The sequence below is a fragment of the Penaeus monodon genome, chromosome 28 (assembly GCF_015228065.2).
Source record: "Penaeus monodon isolate SGIC_2016 chromosome 28, NSTDA_Pmon_1, whole genome shotgun sequence".
NCBI lineage: Eukaryota > Metazoa > Arthropoda > Malacostraca > Decapoda > Penaeidae > Penaeus > Penaeus monodon.
In genome coordinates, this window is record NC_051413.1 from 30,641,973 (window position 1) to 30,642,175 (window position 203).

Genomic DNA, 203 nt, shown 5'->3' on the forward strand with positions numbered 1-203 from the left:
GCTTTATCACAACAAACGTTATCCTCCTTCCTTCACTCTTTCACTTTCTTCTTTTTGACTTATTCTTGTTCTGTATTCCAGTGATCGACTGGCTGGAGGACACCGGGTCTCTCCTGCCCATTCTTGGTAAGTTGCTTTGTCTTGATATATATATATATTTTTTTTTTCTTTAATTGCTTCTGTTTTGGATTCATCGTTGCGTG

At 37.9% G+C, this 203-nt stretch overlaps 1 protein-coding gene across 1 annotated transcript in view; it reads left to right on the top strand.

Moving 5' to 3' along the window:
- LOC119591484 overlaps positions 1-203 on the top strand; it is a gene marked incomplete in the record, with an annotated part of 45,988 nt that overhangs the window by 42,077 nt on the left and 3,708 nt on the right. The window contains 1 exon segment of the mRNA XM_037940228.1: positions 82-126. Within this exon segment, the coding sequence (XP_037796156.1) occupies positions 82-126 (45 nt within the window).